The following is a 21,432-nucleotide window of genomic DNA, read 5'->3' as shown; positions in this document are numbered from 1 at the left end:
GGATCCAGTTAGAAAAATGCATCGGATAAGGGGACGTGTCTGTGTGTGTGTGTGTGTGTGTGTGTGTGTGTGTGTGTGTGTGTGTGTGAGACAGAGAGACAGAGAGAGACAGAGACAGAGAGAGACAGAGACATGAGAGATAGAGATGAGTCAAGGAGATACCAAGAACACTCACTCCTGAGGATGGACAGCAGAGGTTGGGAACAGGAGGGAGGGGCTGGAGTCCCTGTGCAGGTGGTACCCCAGAGGAGGGGCCAGGAGGGGAGAGGCCTGGCCAGGCAGCCTGGTGACCCAACAAAGCCAGCACCCGCCCGGCCCAGGTTCTGGAAGTTCAGGGGCTGCTGCCAGTGTCTTAGCAACTGGACCAAGGGCCATGGCACTCTTAACACCCCAAGGAGTGAAGGAAGTCTTCCAGTTTCAGGTGAAGAGAGAGAAAAGAGGGCTGTAAAAGGAAGCCACGCCCACGGGTCTAGTGGGGAGGTGTGTGTGAGGGGGCTGGGGGTGGTGTCTCTTCAGGGCGCAGTGTGGACACCCGCTGGGCCCGCGCACCGACGGGAGGGTGCAGCCGCAGTCCAGGCTTAGGGCTCCCGAGCTGGCAGCCAGTTTCCAAGCCTCTGGGACAGCCCCAGGTGGAAACTGCCTGGACGGACAGAGGGACTCTGCCTACCTCCCCAGGGTGCCTCAGGGCCTGGGGGGGGGGGTCCTGCAGTTTGGTCCAGTGCGTGGGGAGCATGGGGGCTTCTGCTGCTTAGAGGGGGCTGCTGGGTCAGGTGGGAGCAGCGGTCATGAAAGAAGAACCCCTGGATCTGATGACAGGCCTCTGTGCTTCCTCTGCCACCAGGCCTGCCCCTGGTCCCTGAGGGTCCCCAGCCAGAGCCTCCTTGACCCCAGGGAGCAATACTCCAGGGTCTTCACATCCCTCCCACCTCTAAGCAGCACTTGCCTTCATATTTATTGATGATAAGAACCTCTAGAAGAGCTCTAGAACTTGCAAGTAGAGTGGGCCCTCACCTGTAGGTAGGAAAAGAACCAACTACCCCAACCAGTTTCTTGCTCCCAGCCTCCAGAGAGCCTCCATTTCCGTCATCCCTTCTGCTATAAAACATTAGCTCTCGGCTGTCAGTCATACACTTTAGTATGCATTTCATGGTCAACTCAATAGACAACTCGTTGAAAGTAGTCTCAGAAGAACATCAAATTTTGTTTTAGAGAAGAGAGAGCAGGAACTTAATTTTGAACTGGAGACTGGCTGGCAGCACAGGAAGCCGGGCTGCCATGGCTAGCGTGGGAACTCTCAAAAGAGGAGGAGTATTGGAAAAAGAACAGAGGGGCAGGAGAAAGACAGCAAGAAACCGAAGCATCCTTCTTCCCAGGCGCGCCCCACCCTCAGTTGCTCTCGGGGCTCGGCACCTCGCCTCCCAAAGCCAACATCTTTCCCCTATCACGACCCGCAGAAACCCAAAGGTCGGGAGCATCTGCGGAGACTCCTGCACTGGGAAGAGTTCGACGAGCTGCAGGACGCCCGCAGGAGCATCCTGCTGGACACCCTGTATGACAGCGTCATCTTTGCCGTGGGCAAAGGCTTCCCGTGGGGGGAGGTGGCCCAGGTGGTCAAGTTCACAGAAGAGCTGCTCAAGGAAACCAAAGGTATGGGCGCCCAGGGCGCAGCCTGCAGGGCTGGGGCCCACGGGAGCCCCCGACATCCCTGCCCCAGCTCCTTCCTCCTCCCCTCCCCAGCTTGTAGCCTCCTCTCGTGCCCCAAAAAGGGGCCAGCCAGGGTCTCCACACCTCTGCTCTTCTCCTTATTGGTCTGACAGCTGCAAACCTCAGCTCATTCTGAGTTGTGCACAGGGGCCCAGGGCGTCTGCTTCTCTTCTCTTGCTTTTGCCTAGCAGGCATCAAGCATGCTTACAGCCCTTCTTGGCTGTCTCTTTGCACCCCGAAAAGCAGCAAACTGTCCAGTGTCATGTTTTGCACTGCAGAGTGTGTTGGGGGGTTCCCTTAGGGTCTGAGCTTACGGACGTGGAAATGGGGGTGCAGTCAGGAATGTTTGAGGTGCATCTCTCCCACCCCTGCCTTGTGTACAGCTGTCACGGGAAAGGAACCCCAGGCACAAGGAAATATGGCCACATTTGCCCCTCTGGGCTAGGAACAGTGCATTCATTCATTAAGCAAATACTCCATAGAAAGCAGCCTTTCTGTGGCTGACACCACAGTAATTCTTAACTCAGCCAAGAGCCACCCAGGGGTGCTAAAGCTTGTGGACGAATGCCTGGCTAGCAATGGGGTATTCCTGAGGACCCCCTTACAGCTTCCTTTCTGGTGATCAGATGGAAAAGAACGCTTTTGCAGTGACGTGAACAAACCCTCCCTGACTAGTGATTCCGGTGATGTGGCAGGGGTGTGTCAGGTGTCTGGGAGCTTCCAATTCTGAGGGTCGCAGTTAGGGGCATCCTTATTTTAGGAGATGCCTGTGAAAAGATCCGGGGGTGGGGGTGGCATCATGTGGCTCCCATATCTTAAGTAGACTGGGGAAGATGTCTTTCTAGGATTTTTTAAATTGACAGTCTTTTTTTTATTGGTGCACTATAGCCTCACATCACAACGTGGATCATGTAGACAACGGCATTCATTCACACAGTACTTGCTGCCCTCCCCCTCCCCTTTTCCCTCCCTCTCAATACTGAGTGTCCAGTTTAACAATGTTATATCCACATGTGTACACAGATTCTAATATAGCTCCTCCGTTAATCAGCCTTGGCCTTCTTCCTCCCCTCCCCTTCCTTTCTGGCTTTGCTGAGGTTTCCCATCCTGGTATCCCTAATACTCCCTAGCTTGAGCATATTAAAGAAAACATATATCCCTTCCCTTTCTGTACTCGGCTAATCTCACTTAACATAATGTTCTCCAGGTCTTGATCTTTACAAACCTTTTTGCATTTGTCTTGAAATTATCCCCAAAATAAGTATAATGTGATTTTTACAATGTGTGGCAGGTTGGGGGTCCTCTTCTGGTTTTCTGGGTTTGGTCCTGCAGCTGCCCAGGACTCGGGCTGCTTATGACCCGGTCCCCAGTACACGACGCTCTGTCCAAGTGCACAACGCTACTGCCCCTTTTACACTGCGCCCTGTGATGGCTGCACAGTGTCCCCTCTTGGTGTCCCCTAAGCCCACTGCCCAGCCTCGTCCCAATACCTTGATGTCCCTCCCTGACCTGCTCAACCCCCGGGCACCAGCATCTCCACCCCAGTCTCTGGCGGCGTTCCACCCTGGTGTTCTGCAGCCACTCACCAGCTGCAGGGTGAGTTACACACACACACACACACACACACACACACACACACACACACACTCCCCTCGTGCCTCTGCTGGAAGCCATTTGGGTTCCCACGGCACCCCTGCTCAGCCTCTTCTGACCTTTGCGCTGCTCACACCCAGGTTACTTTCTGCTTCTCTCCTGGCCTGGCCAGCGTGCACACACGATGTCACAAACCCAGCTCCCAGCAGTAGAGATGACAGGGCTGCGGCTTTCTGCATATCAGGGTGGCCTGACCTCCAACCTGAATATCTGTGTCTTGTGAACTCCCAAACCTGAGAGCTGGAGCAGCCCAGCAAGCAGGAAACCTCTTTCTCCTCCTCAGAGAACCACTTCCCAGGGACTTGGTGGCTCCCTCCCAGGGACAGGGAGCTCCTTCCTTCCCAGGCAGTCCATTTCTTAGTCCCGGCGCTCTTCTTCGTAGGAAGTTCTTCATTTTATCTAGCCCATACCTGCCTAGCATCTGTCTTCTAGAAGCAGAGCATGAGCTCTGGAGATACTCACGTACAGACCACAGTTTTGGACCACAAATGGCACAGGGGAGCAGTGACCCCGCACTGCCTCCTTACCTACCCCGCTCCTGTTTTTCAACCAATCAGTAACTTCTCTGGCTTCTTTAGGCAAATGTGGCTTTAATTCATTAAAACCCCTGGCATTTCAACATCTGGAAGGCATGCTGGTACAGGCAGAGCACATGTTCGTACGCACGTTTTTATCATTGCCATATTGTATACAGGCCAATCCACTCATCTGCATTTTGGATTCGCCAAGTCCACTCACTGGGCTGGATGGAAAAACCAACTCTATTGGTAGAAGCATGGATTACATCTGATTCCAGATCTGTCATTAGAGCTTGGGGATTCAACTGAAATCCAATCTCTTCTGCAAAGTCCACCAAATCTCCAATATGCATCTAAAAAGTGCTTCAGTGTTTTCAATTCTAATACATAATCTGGTAAATAAGTTCTAGAATGTCTGAATCTAATAGGGCCACGAACTGTACATATTTTAAAAACTGAGATTTATTTTGAAAGTGCCACTCATTGGCCAAAGTGGAGCACGTCCTAGTCTTTGTTGGTGGGTTTGTTTTTTGGTTTTGTGTTTGAGATGAGGCCTGCCTGCATTGCTCAGGCTGACCTTGAACTCCTGCGCTCAAGGGATCCTCCCACCTCAGCCTCCTGCACTGGCTTTTCTCGGTTAGACTTAGTGGTGAGTAGAAGTCTGCCTTCGTCCACAGTCAAATCTCTAAGCGAGAGCGGCTCACCACACAGTGGTTTGCGGGATTGGAGGGAGCTGTGTCAGAGTGTGTTCTGGCTTCAGAAGGCGGCTGAGTGTTTGCTTTCTCTGACCAAAGCCATCTATTGAAGGCAAGCATGACACTCTGCGTAAAGGGGCAGGGGCAGTGCACAACTGAATCATTTGGCATCCGTTCTGCAGACAACCAAAAACACACCGGTCTCTTCCCCAGAATTCATCTTTCTATCCCTCTTCTACAGCCTCCCACCACCACCATGGGAATGTGTTTGAGATTTCAGCTTTGGGGATTATACCCAGAGCTCATCGCGCGCGTGTGTGTGTGTGTGTGTGTGTGTGTGTGTGTGTGTGCGTGTGTGTGTGTGCGCATGTGCGTGTACATGTGTGTAACAGCTACATTCCTCAACCCTATTTTATTTTTGCTGTTATTTTGAAATGGTCGCAGTCATTCAGTTGCTGAGGCTGGCCTTGACCCTGTGATACTCCTGTCTCAGCCTCGCAAGTAATGGCATCACAGATGTGTGCCACCATGCCCAGCTCCCAGAGCTCACGTTGGCCCTTCTTATGTCAGGCCACGGCTCCTTCCAGCTGTGGCCATGCCCCTCCAGGTCCTGGACAGCTCACACCTGGTCCACAGAGCTGTGGGTGCCCACTGACACTCACACTAGCCCTCCTTCTTGCCCGCGACCCCTGTTCCTCCCCGGCTTCCCCAAGCCATCCTCCTCCCTCTCTATTCAGACTAGACTCCTCCCCCAAGTCCTCCATCTAGACAGCAGGGAGGCTGCACAGCAGAAATGCTTGAGCTCCCCAGGGGGTCTACACCTGTTAATTTTTATCCCTCTGTTCCCTCGGAGCCAGACAACACACATGATGCATAGTAGATGTTAAATGAAGAAACATAGACTAATGAATAAATGAGTAGATCTCATGTCAGGGGGAACAGAGGTTGCCGGGTGTACAGAGATCGGGGTGTAGTCTGGACCGGCTTGTTCCATGAACATCGTATGCTTGGCTGTTAGCAGCAGAGGGATGCAACGTGGGTCTGCAGTCAGCAGGTCTGGGTTCAAGTCCCACTTCTCACGTGTCACTGCTAACCTTGAAGGCCCTGGAGTACCTCTTTGGCCCTCTGCCACCTCCTCCATGAAGTGAGGTGGTAGTAGTTCTGGCTCACAGGGCAGTCAGCAGGATGAAGTGGTGAGGGGATGTGTAGAGCCACAGAAGGGTGGCCAGCACCTAGTTCATACTGCATCAATGTTAGCTACCCTGCACCTACCATTCTGGAGTGAGATGCACCACGGACGCCCACCGTCTGGGACGAGGCCCTAGAGGCTGCTATTTCTCATCTTCATCTGCGATGGGCTCGGGTCATAGAACAGCAGAACGAAGACCGACCCGGGCAACCTGAAGACTGGCCTTTAGTCTAGCTGCACCCATCATGACCCGCGCAGGCACACACATGAGGAAGCACTGCTGCCCACCTGCAGGAGAGGAGGACCACTCCTGCCCCCGCTGGGCACCTGGGCAGTAAGGGACAGGAGAGCTGGCTGAGATGGCGGGGTGGCCCTTCCCGCCTTGCATCCCACCCGGCCCTCCCCCTGGGCAGTCGAGCCTGTCGGAGGTGTGGGAGCTGGAGCAGACAGCGGGGGTCACGGGCCAGTCCACCGGTGTTTCTGTTCCGCTGACATCTGTGCTGGCTGCCGCCACTCTTCTTGGCAGGCGCCTTCTGCAGGGTGACTTTGTTGTGGCTGGGCCGGGGCTAAGGATGGTTGAGCTCTGTTTGCACACTAGATAATGACGTTGGCAGCTGGCATCTAAGGAGGGCCATGTTTGCACAACAGTGACTCAGAGCTCGCCAGGGCGGCTGCCAGCTCAACTTATCTTCTTGCCCAATCGAGCCCCAGTACGGGGAGGGAAAGGGCGGCCCTTTATTCAAAAGCATAAGCTGATTCCGTCCTGGCACCGGGCTCACCAGGATATTCTGGCCAGAAGAAAGAGTTCTTGACTTGGCACTTTTCAGCCAACCTCCAGGAAGCCCTGGACAGATCACACCCAGCTGTCCCTTGGGCCGAGGGTGAAGTCACCGGTGGCACAGAGGTGCAGAATTCTCCCAGCGTGGGACATCCTGGAGAGAGGAAATCGCAGGAGGGGGCAGATCCCGCACTTCTTACGTGGGCCCAGGAGGCTCAGAGGAGGGGAGGGGGCCACCTAGGTTTAGGCTCAGGAGGCCCCAGTGCAGGGGAAGGTGGGGGCAGGGACAGCCTGCGCTGTCTCTAGCTCTTCTGGGCAGAGGGGTGCGGCCTGACCGCTGCTCACCTGCAGGACTCCCTCAGCCAATCCTCCACCACTTTGGGCACCAGCCTCTCTCAGTCCATCTGCACAGCTGGGGGAGGAAGAGCCCTTTCCCACCAGCCTGGCCATCGGGCCCTAGGGCCAAGAGGAAGTGGCCTTGAGGGCCAGCCGTAGTGTGTCACGGTGCTGGTATCTGCAGTTCCACCCACGGCCACTCCCGATTCTCCAGGAAATGTCACCCAGGCCGCACATCCATGGGAACGCAGCCACCTGCCCGCCCACAGGCCCGGCCTGGGGGAGGCGACGACTCCCTCTGCTCCCCTGCTGGACCCTCTCGAGGATGCTGATGGCCACGCCCAGGGCTGCACTGCCAGCCCCAACACCCGCCCCACGTCGGGGGCCTCCAGCCGCCTCGCAACCTCAGACTCGGCCTGGAGGGGCCTCTGGATGGGGCTTCTGCAGCCAGGACTCTACGGGGGCCACTGATTGAGATGCCGAGAGCACGTCTTAGGAGAGGCCAGCTATCATCTCAGATACGCCCTGACAGTCTTGTCTGCTCCGGCCACCATCCCGCGGCACCACACGGGCCCGGTGGTCCACCCTAGGCGTCTGTGTAGCCCGGTTCTGGAGGACACGGTCCGAGGCCAAGGGCGGCAGGCTCGCTTCTCACTCCCGGCCTGTCTGAATCTCCTCTTTTTTTTTTTTTTTTTCTTTTTTGTGGCACTGGGGATGGAACCCAGGCGCATTCTACCTTCTTACATTTTTTATTCTTTATTTTGAAACAGGGTCTCACCGCTTTGCAGAGGGTCTCACTAGGTTGCGGAGGCTGGCCCCAAACATGCAATCTCCTGCCTCAGCCTCCCAAGTACTGGGATTAGAAACATGTGCGCCATGCTTGCCTTGAATCTCCTCTTATGGGAGCATCAGTGACATTGGATGCGGCCAGCCCATGTAACCTCACTTAACCCTAATTAATTCTTTTCCTTCCTTCCTTCCTTCCTTCCTTCCTTCCTTCCTTCCTTCCTTCCTTCCTCCCTCCCTCCCTCCCTCCCTCCCTCCCTCTCTCTCCCTCTCTCTCTCTTTCTTTCTTTTTTTCTTTTTTATGTGCTGGAGATTAAACCCAAGGGTACGCTACCTCTGAGTTACACCCCAAGCCCCTTTTTTTTTTTATTGTGAAACAGGATCTCGCTGGCCTCAAACCTGCCATCCTCCTGTCTCAGCCTCCCAAGTCCTGAGATTATAGGTGTGCACCACCACGCCCAGCTTTCTGATCTCTAAATGCAGTCACCGGCTAAGGCCCTGGGGTTAGGGCTCTGGCATATAAACAGTCTAACCGAAATCCCATAAGCAGAATGAGGTCATAGCTTACCAGGTGAGACCGCATCAGCAGCTAAGCCAGAAATCCAGACTGCGCCACAGACGCCTACCTTCCCTGGTGAGGCACGCCCTGCCCGAATGGCCTTGTAAGCGTCCAGCCTCCCATGAGGCACTGGACATCTTCACTACAGCCTGGCATCGCAGGCGATATTCTAAAGGTGAGACACTAGCCAGGTGTGATGGTGCACATCTGTAATCCCAAAATGTGGGAGGCTGAGACAGGAGGGTTGCAAGGTCCAGGACAGCCTCAGCAATACAGCAAGATTCTCAGCCACCTAGTGAGACTCTATGATAAAACGAAATAAAACATTTTTAAAAGGGCTGGGAGTAAAATTCAGAGGTAGAATGCCTCTGGATTCAATCTCTAGTAACACACACACACACACACACACACACACACACACACACACACACTCAAATAAGGAAGGAAGAAAAGAGACATTGAAGCCCAAGGATGTACTAAACTCGCCAAGGTCATACCTTGAGTTAGCAGTATTGGAACTTAAACCCAAGTCTGCCTGCACACCGTCTTCGTGACCTTTCATCTTGACTAGGAGACCCAGTCATGGGGGGTGCTGGCCTGGGAAGCGGGGGGGGGGGTGTCCAGGAGAGGCCCCTGCCAGGGGCAGGGCGAGGTGCTGGTGCACAGGAAGAAGGAGCACCTGGAGGGACCTGAGGAGATGCTGGGTGCCGTGCTCCTGGCCAGGTCACCTGGAGTCACTCGCAGGACAAGGCCAGAAAGGCCTTTGCTGGGTGGGCGTCCCAGGGTGAGCTGTGCCGTCAGCTGGTGTGCTCTGGCCTGGACACGCCACCTGTGTGTGGGCAGATGCTCAGGCCCCCTCAAGACTGCCCTCTGGCCCTTTGGTGTGACCTCCTGAGCCACTGACTTCCTGGCCAGCTGGCCAGCCGGTCCGTCTCAAGGCCCAGCATCGGCGCAGGCGCCGAGTCTGACAGGACGGAGCTGGTGTTCAGGTTCTGAATGGTGCCGTGCCTGATACAGTGGATTGCTTGGCTGTTCTCATCTCCGCGGCCCAGACGCGGGGCTCCCCTCCTCAGGCTGACCTGGGCGGTACCTGCAGGCCCTCGGCTGTGCCTTTGGGTTCTCAGCGCCACGGAAACCCCTGCAGCATCTTACACTGAACCCAAGAGGCCACCTGACCCATGGCCTGCACCCCAGGACACCCATCCAGGAGTGCCCTCTGGCTCCATGACACATGGCTGTCAGGCCTCTGTGATGGCCTCCTTGTTCCTCAGAAGACCCCCCTGTGGAAGAGCAGCTCTCTTTTCTGGAACATTCTTCCAGAATGTTGAGCCCACACCTCTCTCTGAGCCATGTGCCAGATGGCCCCTTGTCCTTCTACTCCTCCATACATTCTCCAGCCAACACTGTCAGACCGACTGGCCCAGGAAGCCATCCCTCCTCACTATGGCTGAGCAGGGGCTGCCCCGTCCCATCTTTCCGTACAGCCAACAGAGCCACCAGATGGCTGCCAAGGGGGGACTGGACGAAGCCATCCTGTCTCTAGGGCATCTGACCCCAAGGCCAGGCCTTGCTCTGGGAGAGCCTACAGATTCCAAATTACCACCAGCCCCAGGGCAGGGAGATGCTGGAGGAGGAGGAGGAGGAAGAGGAGGAGGAGGAGGAAGAGGAGGAGGAGGAGGAGGAGGAAGAGGAGGAGGAGGAGGAAGAGGAGGAGGAGGAGGAAGAGGAGGAGGAGGAGGAGAAAGAGGAGGAGGTGGAGGAGGAGGAGGAGGAGGAGGAAGAGGAGGAGGAGGTGGAGGAGGAGGAGGAGGAGGAGGAAGAGGAGGAGGAGGTGGAGGAGGAGGAGGAGGAGGTGGAGGAGGAGGAGGAGGAGGAGGTGGAGGAGGAGGAGGGGGACGACGGGGAGGAGGAAGAGGAGGATGACGATGGTGGCGGTGACTTATCCATCGAGGGCGTATCGTATAGCAGGCACTGGATGCGGGTGGACTCCTCCAACCCCACAAGGCAGGTGTTTTTATTGCCTGTATTTTATGGATAAGAACCCTGACACCCAGAGCACGAGGTGACCTGTGTAGGTGATGATCTAGCCGAGGTCAGAGGTGACCCTGGTCCATGTCACTCCCCATTCTCGGCCCTCACCAGGCACAAGCAGGGCCCTGAGACTCCCCGGTCGGAGCTGTCTGCTGTCTGAGGGCCTCTGCGCAGTGGAATCCGTGGGGCTGAGAACCACAGGTGTCCAGTCCTTGATGATGCCATGCACCCCTCCTTGACCATCAGGTGTCCTGGGACCTCAGGGGCTGACAGGTGGCACCAGAGGGTCACTCCCACCTCCTGCGGCCCAGTAGGCGACTTTGCACTGGCCCTGGGCACAAGGCAGTCCCAAGGGGACTGTCCGTTCTGTGGCCACCTAGATACCCGAGGACAGGCAGGTCTCTAGGGCTCCGGCGCAGGCGGGGAGCTCTTGGGCTCTCGTCCAATCTTCTGTCTGATCCTAGCCAGTGGTCAGCAGAACACCCGCAAGCCACTCAAGGGTGGCCCCAGGCTCCTGTCTCCTGCCTTGAGGTATCCCTCCCCTGGCACTGGCAGACTGTGCCCAACCACCTTCTAAGACATCTCCATCCCTGTGTGAAGGAGCGCCAGGGTCTGGGAGCAGTGACAAGAAGGAGGAGCTATCCCTTCCCCATGCTGAGATGGCAACAGCCCGGGACTCCACCGCCTGCCCTGAGCCCAGCCTGGGGCGTGTCCTGCCTGTCCTCGGGGCCTCAGTTGCCCCATCTGTAGAACTTAGGAGCTGGACTAGCTCAGTACTTTCCAAAATGTGCTCCTGGGTTCAGGGAGACCCTGAGTAGCTCTGAGGAATGTTGCTTTTGCTCAGCCCTCTGGATGATCTGCTGAGCTCATTAGCATATTAAGACCCTTTCATTTCATTGGATCTAGTATATCTTAAGGTCTCTGGCCATGCATCGTGCATTCTGATGCAATATAGATTGCAGAAGGGCGAGGGCCTTTTCTACCTCCACCTCCAAGAGCCCCAAGAGCCTAGTGGCTGGGGATTCCAGTTCAGGGTCAGCCAGTGGCCGGCTGTGTGCCCCTGGCCACATGGGTGGAGGCAGTGGTACCGACACTGGCCTCACTGGGCTAGGAGGGAACGGGCCCGATGGTATCATGCCGTGGGAGCCCCTAACCCAGGGGACACCTCTCTACCATGGTCATCAGAGGCTGCCCGAGAGCAAAAGGGGCTGCAGCGGTGCTGGGCAGGCTTCCCACTGTCCCACGCCAGCCCCGGGTGGTTAGGTTTGGGAATAGTTCAGTCAGCCAGGCCTGACATGGTTCTTCCCCTTGGAGCCAAGACAGGGCAACCAGACTGGTTTGTCAGGGGTACAGTGGCACCGGGGCCCTCCCCCATGCCCACCCAGAAGAAGCAGCCTCTCCTGGCCATCTCCAGCAGGCTCCAGCCTGGACGGCTCATCTCCCCCTCTCACGCGTGCCCAGGGCGGCGCCAGGCTCTCCCTGTGCTGCCTGGTGCCTTTTCGCCCCGATTCTGGAGCGGCTGGCCATCTGCACAGCCTCCCTGTTCCTCCCCTCCTGCTCCCCAATCCTGCCTCCTCCACTCCTGCGGTCCCTCGCAGGTGCTGGCCTCCAGGGGCTTGGGGACCGTCTACAGGAAGTTCCCAGCAGCCAATGCAAATGAAGGTCACTCCCTGTTATTGAAGAACAGGGTGCAGGCACAGATCTGTCCGCCCGGGCAGCCGGAGGCTTCTCCCTCTCTTAATCCCTGGCTGTCTGAGTCACCGGGCGCGCTGCGTCTCCTGAGCCAGCTTTGGGTGAGCTCTGCTGAAACCCAGAACTGGCCAAAAAAAGGGGGTTGGGGCTGGGGATTAAAATTCGGCTGGGACCCATCCTTATTGACCCGGGACAAGGTCCACACCAATGCCGGGACACCTTGTAGGCCCAGGCTATGGCCCACGCCCACTGTGGGCCACCCGCCAGGACCAGGAGTCGCAAGGAGTGCTCCGAGGCATTCGCTGGAGCATTGCCCTCAGCTCGCCTCACAGACGTCTCCCTTCAAGTCTGGGCTCCGCACGTGGCTGCAGGGGCCTAACAGAGAAGCCAGCGGCTGGCCTCGGTGGAGAAGGCAGACAGGGCCACCCGTGCGGGGGAGCAGGTGACCCCACCCCGTGCGCGCCGGGGCAGGCCAGACTGGAGGAGGCGCAGGGAGGGCACCTCCTGCCAAGTTCAGCTCGGAGGAGCCCTGAGAAGGTCCAGTGAGTCACTTGTCGGGTCCGTGCACGGAACCCGGTCCAGCTCCTGCCCACGGAGGTGCACACCGAGCCAGGAGCAGGGGAGACGCGGCTGCACTCACGCGGGCTGCAGGGGCAGCATCTGTGTGGGGCAGGCAGGGTTTCCTCACACAAGAGCCCCATCTTCTCACTTGTCGTCTCTGCCAGCATGTGCCACCAGCATGTGCACTTCCTTCAGCCATGACCCTGGGTTAAGTTCAGGTCACGTGCTGGGGAGCCCCCCCCCCCCGACCACTGTCCTGAACACAGGAAGGGGCAGAAGGGCGCAGGAGTGGACCCGAGGGGACGGCTTCCTCTCTAAGAGCTTGGCCCGAGCTGCTACCCGTGGAGCCGCTCATTCCTCGGATCGACCGTATTTGCACAGCTGTGTGCCGCAAGTCGCCAGCATGACGGTCGTATGCACATCTCTCCCGTCATTACCAGCTCTCCTCTGTCAGGATCTTTTTTATACCTTCAGCTCCTTCCCAAAGAGTTCGAAGTTGAAACGATAGAAAGCTCAGCTAAAGTAAGTCTTTTAAAGCTGGTGTTAGACAAAATAATCAGGTAAGGAGTGGGGTAATCACAGAAGGGAGAAAATGAGATAAATACATTACTGCAGAAAATTGGCTCTGACCTTCCCTGAAGCCAAGGTACGGAGGGAGAGGTGATGCACCCCAGCTGTCAAGGGCTGACAAGCGATCGTATGCACTCAGAGCCGAGGCTCCGGGTTCAGCCAGCCTGGGCTCGGAGTCGGAGCGGTTTCCCCGGCTCACACCCGTGCCCGGCCCCTGTGTTCCCAGGCTCCTCCATCACTGAGGCCGTGACAATCCTGGGGAACAAGCTGAGAGATTACCAGAGGCAGTTCAACACCACGCACCTCCTGGCCCTCTGCGACTACTTCCACAACACCTTCATCCGCCACTACAAACTCTACCAGTACGTCCTGGGCCACGACCAGGAGGTCAACCTGACCGTGGCCCACCTGGAGGTGTGCGCGCCGCCCCAGCCGCTCCCGCTGGCCGAGGGCACCGACAGGGACGTGTGGCGGCACGAGCAGCAGGTGGCCGAGCTGAGGATGGCCGAGGTGCAGAAGCGCGCCAATGTGCTGCTCCTGAAGGAGACGCTGCACCTGGAGCAGGCGCACCTGCTGCAGAAGGCCTTCGGGGGCCAGGGCGAGGGGGCGCCCACGGAGCCGCACCAGACACTGAGGAGAGAGGTGAGGCCCGCCCGCTGCGCCAAGAGCGCGCTGCCGGCTGCGTCACGGACAGACGGGCCTGGGGGTCTGCATGTGTGGAGGGACCACAGGAACCTCGTGCCTCCCACGAATTCCCAGGCCTGTGGCCAGCCAGCCCCGTGAGGTAGAAAGCCGTGTCCCCATTGACTTAATGAGGGGTTAGTCAGTGGTAGAGCTGACAGTGTCTCTGAGGCCTGGCTGTCTCCAAAGCCCACGTTCTTTGCCCTGTGACACTGTGGACCTGTGGTTGTGTGACACTGCAGATTTCCCCAGGGAACTTCATCTGCCCGCAGAGCCAGACTCCTTGGAGACCCTGGGTCAGGGACAGTGAAGGAAGCGGGCAAAGACACTCAGGCAGGGGATGTAACAGTGCCCCCAGGAGAACCAGAAGAGCCAGGGGGGCTTCATGGCCCTCCCCTCCCCATGGGTCATGGAGACCCAGACCTCCTGCCGTGGCACTCCAAGGATCGGCTCTCCCATCCTAGTGACCCAACGGGCCAAATCTAAGTTTGTTGTGTAGCAAAACACAGACACCGGCATCCTCTTTGTCACCAGTCTTTGAACATACCACAAGAATGTGCACAGATGTATGCGCGTATGTACCTGTGTTTGGGGCACCCGATGTCACTGGGACTGTATGCTCCAAAGAGACTTTCTTGTTAGTTTTTTATTTGTTGGTTTGGGGTTTCTGATTTGTTAGCAGAAAAGGAAAGTAGTCCTCTAAAGTTCCAAATATATTTGGAAGATCTCTAAAAAAATTAATATAACAAATAGATGATACATAAATATTTGTCTCCAGACAAATAGCATGCCAGGATGCTATGTAATCTTAGCACATTATGATATCCAACGGGAACCCCACAAAACCCAAGGAATCAGCCGGGATCGAGACATATACCTGCCACCCTAGTACCTGGGAGGCTGAGATGGGACGATTGCAGGTTCCAGGGCCAGTCCACAGTAACTTAGTAAGACCTTGTTTCAAAGTAAACAATAAAAAGGGTTGGAGGAGTAGCTCAGATGTAGAGCACCCCTGGGTTCAGTTCTCAGTAATAAACACATACACACGCATGCACACACACACACACACACACACACACACACACACACACACACCAAGCAACAAGCTAAATCTAGGCTCCTTCAGGGACCTTGCTGTAGACTCTCTGGGCCAGGTGTCAGGGAGGCTGCCCCACGGCCGCCCGTTCCCTCTACACACCCTATCGAGACCCTTTTGAGCTCCTGCCATATCCCTGCTCCTTTGGAGGCCATTCTTGCTTCATGGGGCCTGCATGGCCAAGCGTGTGGACCAGGCAGACCTGGCGCTGTGCCTGAGCTGGGGTACTCAGCGCCATAGGATAACCTGGAGCATCCTCTTAGAGCCCTCTTCCCCAAAGATGTACAGGAAGAAGGGTGTTTGTTTGTAACGTTTAAAAAGCCAATGAGATATTCTTTTGCATGGGACTTTATGTTATAATAGATCTCAAAGAAATTTGCTACAGGCAATAAGATACCCCAAGTGTGTTCCCCAACGAGCTTGAATAGGCATAAGCACCCCTCTCCTGCCTGGTTGCTCTGGGAGGGAAACTGAGGCAAGTGCATGGTCCACGTCTCCAGGACACAGACTCCTGGTACCGTTGTCTGGGAGTTGACGAGAGGCTCTCCTGTTAACCAGATTCTCCTTCTTCTGTGGCTGGCTGGGTGGGGGACCTGCCCACCCTGTGGGACAATTTCTTGTCTCCTCCAAAGAAGCCTTCAGTATAACCCTGATATGTAAAAACAGGATAGGTGGAGGGGGGCACCCAAATGGAGCTTGTAGAGACCAGAAAGTCGATTCCATAGGACACACAGTAGCCTGTGGGCCCTGAACAATGTTAGGATAAGTGACACACTCAGATAGGATGATTGCCACCCTAGGCCCGTGGAGGAAAAGGAAGGAGACGGTGACTAGAATTCACAATGCAAGCCGCAGCCATGGGAGAGGGCCGGGGACAGGAAGCGTGGCGGTCAGCGGAGGACCGCAGCCATGGGCAGCCCACGACGGGCGGGAGGAAGCCCTTGGCCTCCTCTGGCCTCCTGCAGAACTCGAGCAGAGCCAGATGCAGGCTTGCTGCGGTCAAGTCTCCAAGGGCGGCGGTGTGGCGGAGAGCACGGGCACCTGTGCTCCGTGCAGCCACGGCCGCTGGGCGCCGCTCACCCTGTGTGTCCCCGCAGGCTCTGGAGCGCCTGGTCAGCGAGGCCATCCGCATCCAGATCCAGTGCCTGCAGGAGCTGCTGCAGTACGAGATTCAGGTCACCTTCGACATTTTGGACCTGAGGCTACAGAAGAAGACGCTGGACCTCAACGCGCCTGTCCCTTTTCCCCCCGCCATCGCCGGCCAGCCGGGCCGAGAGGAGTCTCTGAAGTCCAACAAAATCAACAAGGGGAAGAAAGGCAAAGCCAAGAAGTAGAGAGGCCCTGGTGACCCCTGCCCAGGGACGATTGCGAGAGGGGTGTGTGCCGTGCTCAGCACCCACAAGAACAGAGGCTTCTAGCGATTAAAAGAAAAGACGTACGCACTCTCCGTCTCTGTCTTGGAAAGTACCTCTGGCCCCTGGAAATCCAGCCCAAACAGGGGTCCCCCAGGGATGGAGCAGGCTGCCCACCTCTGCCGCGCAGGGGCCTTCCTCTCAGCCAAAAGCCAGGGCACCCGGTGGCTGGCCCCAGCTCTGCAGGGGGCTTGGCGGACAGCCTGTGTGATGTCACACAGGATGGCGCACCCTCCGAAAACTCTTCCTTGCCACGGCCTCCGCTGCTCAGATGAGACGGGAACAGTGCCATCCTGGGGCTGGAGACCTGGCACGAGCCTGCTCTGTCCACGGGTCCATGGAGCTGCTTTTTGTGGGTCCCTTCTGACTCTGGACCCCCGTGTTCTCTTCTGCCAGTGGGGGCGCTGGTGGCCAAGGTCCCACCTCAATACAACATCCTAGCAGAGATGCCAACAAGGCTGCCGTTCCCAGGGGTCGAGAGTTTCAATGTTCAGGGAAGCAAAGTCACCTGGGGAGTCAGAGCATGAGGCCACTCACCGCCAGGCCCCAGGAGTTCTCTTTCTGTGCTGCTTCAGGGACGCTGCCCCTCTTGACTCCTGTAGCTGTGGGCTTGACAGGTGACAAGGACCCCAAATTGTCAGTAGGGCCCCCACCATGGCCTCCCTCTTCCCAAGTCAGCCAGAGAGAACGAGGCATCCCAGGTGCCCGGGCCATGGAGCCCAGAGCTCTGCATTCCGATCACAGGTGCTGGGGTGCCAGCCGGACATGGGGGGGCCACTGGGTGGACAGCAGCTACCAGCCCCCTCTTCACTGTTGGAGGGTCACAATCTCACCATATTCTGCGCGCCCTCTGATGTTCTCATGCACATCCTAGAACCCCAGAGGGTTGACGACTCCTAGATCCAGGTCTCCTGGATCTGGAGCTGTGCCCAGCAGGTGGCCAGCACTGTCCTGTCCAGTGGCCCTGGGCTGTCACAGCTACCCACCTGTCTTGGTGGACACCAGCCTGACCAGGTCCATTCTCTTTGCACTGGCCAAGTGACCCCTGGGAGGCAGAGGCTGTAGGGCTGGGAAGGGAGAATATGGTCCTGCCTTTCTGTGTCTACTGAGGCAGCAGCTGGCAGGGCTCTCTTCCACCCTGGGGGCTGAGCCAGGCTTCAGCCACATGGTAGGTCTGCCATTAAAGATGGCTTGTAGGCCGGGCATGGTGGCGCACGCTTGTAATCCCAGAGCTTGGGAGGCAGAGACAGGAGGATCGCGCAGGTTCGAAGCTAGCCTCAGCTGGTTTAAGAGACCCTATTTCCAAATAAAATATAAAATAAGTCTGGGAGTGTAGCCCAGAGATAGAAGGCCCCTGGGTTCCATTCCCAGTACCACCAAAAAAAAAAAAAAAAAAAAAAAAAGGATGGCTTGTACGCCTATTAGGTGGGCATGGTGATACACGCCTGTAATTCCAGTACTTGGAAGGCTGAGACAGGAATATTACTGGTTCGGTAACTTAGCAAGACCCTGTTTAAAAAAATTAAAAGGGATGGTGTGTAGCTTGGAGGTAGAATGACCCTGGGTTCAATCCCCAGTACAAAATAAATAAATAAATAAATAAATAAATAAATAAATAAATAGAATGCTTTGGAGTGAAGGAGAGTGCATGATTTAAGAAACACCCAAATCTTCTTCCTCTGTCCCAAGAGGTAGCAGAAGCTCATCAGACCTCTCAGACGTGAAGGTCCTTGCTGTGGCCTCTGGGCCAGCCGCATAGGGAAGGGAGGAGCCCGCCCTGCCTGCCCACCCTCAGCCACGGGCTGTGCCAGCCGGCTCTGCCCTGTGACTGCCCCCCACACACTCAGACTTCCTCAGCGCCTCAGTGGCATCACTCAAGGACAGGCAGAGGCAGCCAGGGACACGTTGGAGGGGAGGAGGGCCCCCCACAGCATCTCCAGGCCCCGGAGCCCGTGAACAAACTGTCTGGTGGGACTTGGGATTACAGCTCCAGGGCCCTACGCCCGCTTGGGAAGCCACCCCTGCCCCAGCTGCTCCTCAAACCGTGACTCCTGGTTCCATTTATGAGGGTGGTGGGATGCGGTGGGGAAGTGGGACGGGCCAATGAGGAGGGAGGCCACAGCCCAGAATGGATTCCAGGCCTTCTCGCACCAAGAAGCTCAAACTGGGCTCCCACTGGGCTATGCAGGGTGAATGGGGACACTGCCCGAGGAAGGGGCAGCGGGCACCATTTTCTCAGCAGGCACAGGGGGACCCCAGGCCCACGGTGCAATGGCAGGCTCACATCCTTACACCAGCCAGCGTGGGGACCCTGACCTGAGACGCTGCCCCATGCCAGCGTGCGACCGAGACACCTGTTAGAGCCGGGGGTCAAGTGACCTCATTTCCAGTCTGCTCAGGACAGTCCCGGCTGCTTTCATGTCTGTCCTAGATTTACCACTTGTCAATGGAGGCCGAGGCTGATTCAGACTTGCTTTAAGAGAAGGGAGGACAACTGCGACCTCTACTTCTGCTCTCAGCCTCCCCTGCGGCTGGTGTGTGTGAAATCTCCCAGCATGTGAGCCTTGGCGGTATGTAGTGAGTGAGTTCTGGGGAGCTTAGATGGGGAGACCTGGGGCAGGCCAGCCTCCCCCCCACAACCCTTTCCTGACTCAATGAAACCCTCTTGGGGACAGTACCTGGGGCTTTCCATGAGATGAAACAGACAGTCACAGCAGCTGGGACAGACAGCCAACCTCTCCCATCAGGGTAGAGCTGAGAGAAGGACCTGGCGCTGCAGCCTCTGCCATCTTTGAGGGGCCTCAGCCACTGGTGCAAGGCACACGAAGCCACTACACGGCAGACGCAGGGCCGGGGGTGGGGGAGGAGTGGGAGGGATGAGCCGGGAACAGGTGCAGGGGCGCCGGGGCTGGAAGGCAGAGCTTCCGACTTGCTGTGCAGCAATGTCTGCAGCTAGTCATTATTTACTCTCATATTTTCCTTGTCCAATAAGCCCTTTTGGCAGCAATTAACTCAATAAAAGAGGAGAGACCATGCGTAGTAAAAATGAGATTATCTTGACTTTCTTTTTTTTTGAGAAGTGAATGCTGTCAGGCGTGGTGATGCAGGCCTGTAATCCTAGCACCTGGGAGGCTGAGAGAGGAGGATTGCAGGTTGGAGGACAGCCTCAGCAAGTAGTGAGACTCATCAACCTAGTGAGACCCTGCTTCAAAGTAAAAATAAAATAGGGCTGGGGGTGTAGCTTGAAGGTAGAATGCTCCCGGGTTCATTTCCTAGGAGAGAGAGAAGAGAGAGAGAGAGAGAGAGAGAGAGAGAGAGAGAGAGAGAGAGAGAGAGTGTGATAACACCGTGATGTGACGTACAGAGTGATCCTGGGTTTACCATGTGCCAAGAGAGCCCTAGTGAGTGGTCGCCACGGAATGAGAAGGCGTGAGGCTCCAGAGGCCTGGGCGCCGCAGAGGTTAGCAGGAGCTCTCAGAAGCCTGGGATCCGTCCTCACCACACCTGGGGCAAATGACCAAGTGGGGGTTCACAATCGGTTCTGTTCTCTGTCCTGGCTAGTAGTGTGGTGCACATCCTGGCACTAAGGCGATGGTGGCATCGGTGGCACCACCGTGGAGGGGCTCCATGCCTGGCGGAACGAGCCTGGTTTTCTTGTGTGGAATCACGTGCAGCAACAGGAAAGTCAGTTCAGCCCAACAGTGGTTCATGTTTCTATTCAATCCAGAAGAGAAGCTTTTGGAAATTCCTTCTCTTGCAGGTGAAACACCTCCCACTATTGCAAATACATACGATTGGAAATCCAGTTTAAAATTTCAACATTAAAGATAAAAGTACTTGGGTGATAATACAAACATAAGTGCTAGCAGGTCTTGGCACCTTGGCAATCTCGCCAGATTTTTTTTCAATAACCAAACTAGTCTACAGATCAGAAATGTGCTTAGAATTGGCTGTTGGCATACAGAAGGCATGAGCACACCCCGAAGAACAGAAAGTAAAATGAGGACTGAGGAGGGTGGAGGAGGCTAAGAGCACCGGACATAACAGCGGGACTCCTCCCCTGAGGACGCCGTGCATCAGGGACTGGCGACGCTCACTCATTTCACAAATATTAATTGACCAATTATTTGTACCAAACACTGTTAGGCACTGGGGACTCAGCAGTAAACAAGCCAGACAAGGTCCCCCACTTTTGAGGAGCTTGAGTTCTAATACAGAACCCTAACCAGCGATTAAATAGACATGATATTCATTGGTGGGAATGCCTTGTATTCCCACCAATGAGCGGGGATATAACTCAAACAAACTTGGGGTGTCAGTGACTTTGCTACCAAGGCCATTCAGTGCCTACTGTAGGCCAGACATCAGGATAGAGCTCATACGACAAGACAGGAAAATGACGGAGCACGTAAGTGGTTCTCATTGGCCAAAAGTGAGCACATTCCCCAAGTGGACCAATCATAACACTCCATTGCCATGGGCCACAGTGATTGGACCATGCTTGGGCACATGATCCAAAATGGACCAAAGTGTTCCACCCTCACCCCACCTGCCACACCCTCAATCATGATGATTGCTTCCGGAATGTTCCTGCTTAAAGCTCACAGGGCTCACTTTCTTTTGGCCAGGAGGCTGGAAGGGCTTTAGGAGGTCAGCACAGCCTGTAGCTGAGATTCCAGCGGAAGAGAAAGATGAGAAGAGAAGCCAGGGGGAGAGAGAGAGGAGAGATCTACTGAGAGATTGCGTCCTTAATCCATTCACCCTGGAGGCTGCTCCACCCCGCCATCCATCCAGAGGTTTGGTTATCTGAGCCAACAGCACACACCCATTATCTGACTGAGGTCACTGAGACGGGAAGGGCAAGGAATGCCTCAACCTGACAGATGAGGAAACTGAGGCTCAGACAGGTGCACGGGTTGCTCAAGATAATTTGACTAATAGAGGGCGAAGCCACGCAGAAGCAGGCAAACCTAGAAGCCCGCCTAGATGAGCACTCTGGTCCCATTTGCTGCCGGGAGTGAAGCCCCTGTGGCCGGGACCACCAGCTGCCCTGTGAGCCATGGCCCCTGGCTGTAAGCCATCCTTGTATTCTAGATTCTGAGAGACACAACAGTGCCCACTCGGGTAGAAATGCTGGGGCTCTGGGGCAGAACCTCTCCTCAGGGAACCCG

At 56.1% G+C, this 21,432-nt stretch overlaps 1 protein-coding gene across 1 annotated transcript; it reads left to right on the top strand.

Moving 5' to 3' along the window:
• Nucleotides 1-373: 373 nt before the first annotated feature.
• LOC308272735 (uncharacterized protein C8orf74 homolog) lies at nucleotides 374-16,183 on the top strand (the record flags this gene model as incomplete). The annotated part of the gene is made up of 4 exons (XM_080709681.1): nucleotides 374-421; nucleotides 1,455-1,647; nucleotides 13,299-13,714; nucleotides 15,947-16,183. 4 exons carry the CDS (start codon nucleotides 374-376, stop codon nucleotides 16,181-16,183), a joined length of 894 nt encoding a protein of 297 aa, XP_080565807.1.
• Nucleotides 16,184-21,432: the final 5,249 nt, after the last annotated feature.

This window comes from Muscardinus avellanarius (assembly GCF_963383645.1).
Source record: "Muscardinus avellanarius genome assembly, chromosome: 14".
Taxonomy (NCBI): domain Eukaryota; kingdom Metazoa; phylum Chordata; class Mammalia; order Rodentia; family Gliridae; genus Muscardinus; species Muscardinus avellanarius.
The sequence above is the reverse complement of the archived record's forward strand: the minus strand, read 5'-3'. Positions and strand labels throughout refer to the sequence as shown.